Below are 3909 nucleotides of genomic sequence, written 5' to 3'. Positions count from 1 at the left end.
GGAAAGAAGCAAAAGAAGAAGAAAAATGTTAGAAAGAATTCAGTGCAAATGAAGGTGAACATGTTGCAATAAATGAGATGGCCAATTAATGTTATCTGTGGGTGGTTGAACTATCACAGATCGTTTTAACATCTTTGACGGATACCTTTCATGTTTATGTAATTGTGTTTCTATTTCCTTTGAGGTGGATGCATGTGTTCATGTTTCCTAGTGTACGAGGTTGATTACTTAAATATCCACTCTAGACATTTAGATTTTGGACAAAACATTGTGTCATTTTTTATGAAATAATTTTGGCTAGTATTTTGTGGAAATGGTTAGAAAAAATTTGTTGTAGCATGTAAATTGTCCTACAAGAGAGAACAGTGAAAACAACGCTGAGAAGATCTTGATTATAATTTTTTTATGCTTAAGTCAGTGAGGTTGCAGGAGAAAGCATATAAATGTCCTAAGAAAGAATGGAGTGCCAAAAGTTATACTTGAGCTATCGATGACTAATACCTATCAATGTTTCGAGTTGTATAATTTCACATGAACCATTAATCCAGAGACGATTGGACAATCATAACGAGTCTGTACATATTCGAATTCAAGTCTGGTGGGGCCGAATGGGTACATCTGAATGAAAGCAACAATTATCTTGAGAGAGCTGGGATAGTTGAGTAAATTAAGTTTTAAATTTCAGTATGCAAATTTAGTGTTTTATTTAGTATAAAGCGTACAAAAATTACATCATCTGAAAGTATTTTATACATACAACATGAATATATTACATAAATATGCAATAGTATTTGGAATTGAAAATCCAATCCGTAGGCGAACTGCATGTATATCGTTGATATTTCTTTGGTATATATCATAGTCATCAAGAAAGATAACTTTTCCCTTACCATGAAATCTAGTTCTTGGCAACATGAAATAAAACAATCAATTTGAAGTTTTGGACAGAGTATTATGATGTTTGTGATCATGCCATGTTTGCTCCTTTCCCTGTCCAAATCCTGATACAGTTGCACTCATATGTGATGGGACTATGTATCAGGCTTATGTAACTCAAGAAGACGTGTTCTTGGGGACTCTCACAGTCAGAGAAACCATCGCGTACTCAGCACTCCTCAGGCTGCCAAGCAACACAACGAAAGACGTGATCAATGACACTATAGAGAACACAATAGCAGAAATGGGACTTGAAGAATGTGCTGACACCCTGATTGGAAACTGGCATTTGAGGGGCATAAGTGGCGGTGAGAAGAAGAGGCTGAGTATTGCGTTAGAGATCATAACACAGCCGCGCCTTCTGTTTCTTGATGAGCCAACGAGCGGTCTAGACAGTGCGTCGGCCTTTTTTGTCGTTCAGGCTCTCAGGAACGTTGCACGTAGCGGGAGGACGATTATTTCCTCTATTCACCAGCCGAGCAGTGAAGTTTTCGCCCTCTTTGATGATCTTTTACTGCTTTCGTCTGGTGAAACGATTTACTTTGGTGAAGCTGCAATGGCTATTGAGGTAGAAAAGATCGGTTATGATAGAACTATATGTATAAGGCTGTAGTAAAAGAGTATTAGGATTTTAAGCACATTGATTGATAACCTGTCTATTGTTTACAGTTCTTTGCAGACGCGGGATTCCCCTGTCCGAGTAGAAGGAATCCGTCTGATCATTTCCTTCGATGTATTAATTCAGACTTTGATGATGTGAACAACACTTTGCTGGGCTCAAAAAGAATCAAAGTTAGTAACTTACAGTGCCTTTAATTACTTATTTTGAGAATGATCCAAGAACGAGGATCACTAATCCATAGTTCCGACATTGCCTTTTTTCTTACTTGCAGGATATAAAAGATACGTCTGGTCCAATAATGAATTTATCAACATCAGAAATCAGAGCAAGGCTCATTCATAAGTATCAAAGCTCAAAACTTGCAGCAAGAGTGAAAGCTAGAATCAGAGAATTCTCAACTACTGTGAGTATTTTGTACACTTCTTGCAGTATAACCGTTGCATGTATATAAGACACGTACTAGGTAGTTGAGTCACATGAAGTATGGGATCGACAAGAACACTTGCATGATGCAATGATAATTCAATTTGACTAGCGAACGTATTGCAGGAAGGACTTGTATTTGAGGAAACTAGCGGGAGCCAGGCAACATGGTTGAAGCAACTTACGACTCTGACAAAGCGGTCTTTCGTAAACATGTCTAGGGATTTTGGGTACTACTGGCTAAGAATCATAGTCTTTATTGCAGTATCCATTTGTGTCGGCTCCATCTTTCACGATGTTGGATCCAATAATCATGCAATTCTGGCTAGGGGAGCCTCTGGAGGATTTATTTCCGGCTTTATGACGTTCATGACAATTGGAGGCTTCCCATCATTCATTGAAGAAATGAAGGTACATGGTCTCTCTTACCATAACGAAAAATGATTAGAAAAAGAACGATTCCATACAACAGCTTACCTCATGTGGATTGTGGAAAGTTATTACATATTGTCATATAGCATTAAGGTCTTTGATGCTTGATTTTTCAGGTATTTTCCAAAGAAAGGCTCAGCAGACATTATGGTGTTGGAGTGTTCATTTTCTCTAACTTCATCTCTTCGATTCCGTACTTGGTCCTAATGTCGTTCACTTCAGCATCCATCACTTACTTCATGGTGAAGTTTCATCCCGGCCTCTTCCACTTCATGTTTGCTGCTCTCGACCTTTTGCTATCCATAGCCGTGGTTGAGAGCTGCATGATGGTTATCGCTGCAATCGTTCCCAATTTCATGATGGGCGTTATAATCGGGGCTGGTTTTATCGTATGTTCCCTAACTTCACATCTTTAAAGTTTAACATCAATCCAGTGCTCCACTAAGTTCCCTCAAATAATCCCATATTATCAGCACCAACAGCAAGGACCAAATTAGGCCATCGATGTTTCTCCCCTAACGTTGCATGCTAAATGCAGGGTATCATGATGGCTTCAGCTGGCTTTTTCCGCCTCTTCCCCGACCTTCCAAAGGTATTCTGGAGATACCCCGTCTCGTACATCAATTACATGGCGTGGGCCTTACAGGTACATTTTGATCACTCATGATGATCCCAATTAAACTTCAGCTACCGTCCCGTTCTTGATAGTACCGTATCACACCGTATCCCTACAGGGTGCCTATAAAAACGACATGATCGGTATTGAGTTCGAGAACCCCCAGGCAGGCCAACCACCACTGCAGGGAGAAGTAGTCCTGACTTCTTTGCTAGGCATTTCTCTAAGTCACTCAAAATGGTGGGATTTGGCCGCGGTGGCAGCCAACCTCGTCGTATACAGGCTGCTATTCTTTTCCATGCTTAAACTCAAGGAGACGGCTCTGCCAATGTATCGAACGTACTACACTAAGAGAACCCTTCACCATCTCAAGCAAAGGGCTTCGTTCCGAAAGACGCCACCGTTTCCTTCAAAGAGACATCATGTTGTTCACTCCTTGTCTTCTCAAGAGGGTCTCAACTCTCCATTACATTGAAACTGTCGTATGATTTTCCAGGTTTTCTGTCATTTTCTTGTGACATGGTTTCCCCCCACGTCTTATATGGTATGATCAATTTAGTTTCCGGGCTATCCATGAAGATTCCGTCTGGATACCAACTTAGGATCACTATGACCAATAATAGATCCTAATTTATACTTGGGCTACGTTGGATCGGCGGATTCGAACTCATGGATTTCAAATCCCCAGTAACAGATCTTTTGGATTTGTTTGGGAGATTATAAATTGGGAAAATTGCTGTTTTAATCCTATAATTTAAAAAGGTGATATTTTTTGTCCTGCATAAATGATTTTTTGGCGATTTAGTCTCTTTTTAGACAATTTTGACTGAAACACTGCATGTGACTTGCACAAGACTTAATTAAATTGCAATTTTAGTCT

The 3909-nt window shown here is 39.7% G+C and overlaps 1 protein-coding gene across 1 annotated transcript in view; it reads left to right on the top strand.

Moving 5' to 3' along the window:
• The window catches only part of LOC105163639 (ABC transporter G family member 12), a 6932-nt gene extending 3340 nt beyond the window's left edge, over positions 1–3592 (top strand). The window contains exons 3-9 of the mRNA XM_011082062.2: positions 1043–1504; positions 1606–1728; positions 1830–1961; positions 2108–2392; positions 2530–2802; positions 2952–3059; positions 3148–3592. Coding sequence (XP_011080364.1) covers positions 1043–1504; positions 1606–1728; positions 1830–1961; positions 2108–2392; positions 2530–2802; positions 2952–3059; positions 3148–3504 — 1740 coding nt within the window. The 3' untranslated portion in view covers positions 3505–3592. The remainder of the gene's footprint in view (positions 1–1042; positions 1505–1605; positions 1729–1829; positions 1962–2107; positions 2393–2529; positions 2803–2951; positions 3060–3147) is intronic.

This window comes from Sesamum indicum, linkage group LG6 (assembly GCF_000512975.1).
Source record: "Sesamum indicum cultivar Zhongzhi No. 13 linkage group LG6, S_indicum_v1.0, whole genome shotgun sequence".
In the NCBI taxonomy this organism is placed as follows: domain Eukaryota; kingdom Viridiplantae; phylum Streptophyta; class Magnoliopsida; order Lamiales; family Pedaliaceae; genus Sesamum; species Sesamum indicum.
This window is presented reverse-complemented; position numbering and strand designations above follow the sequence as displayed.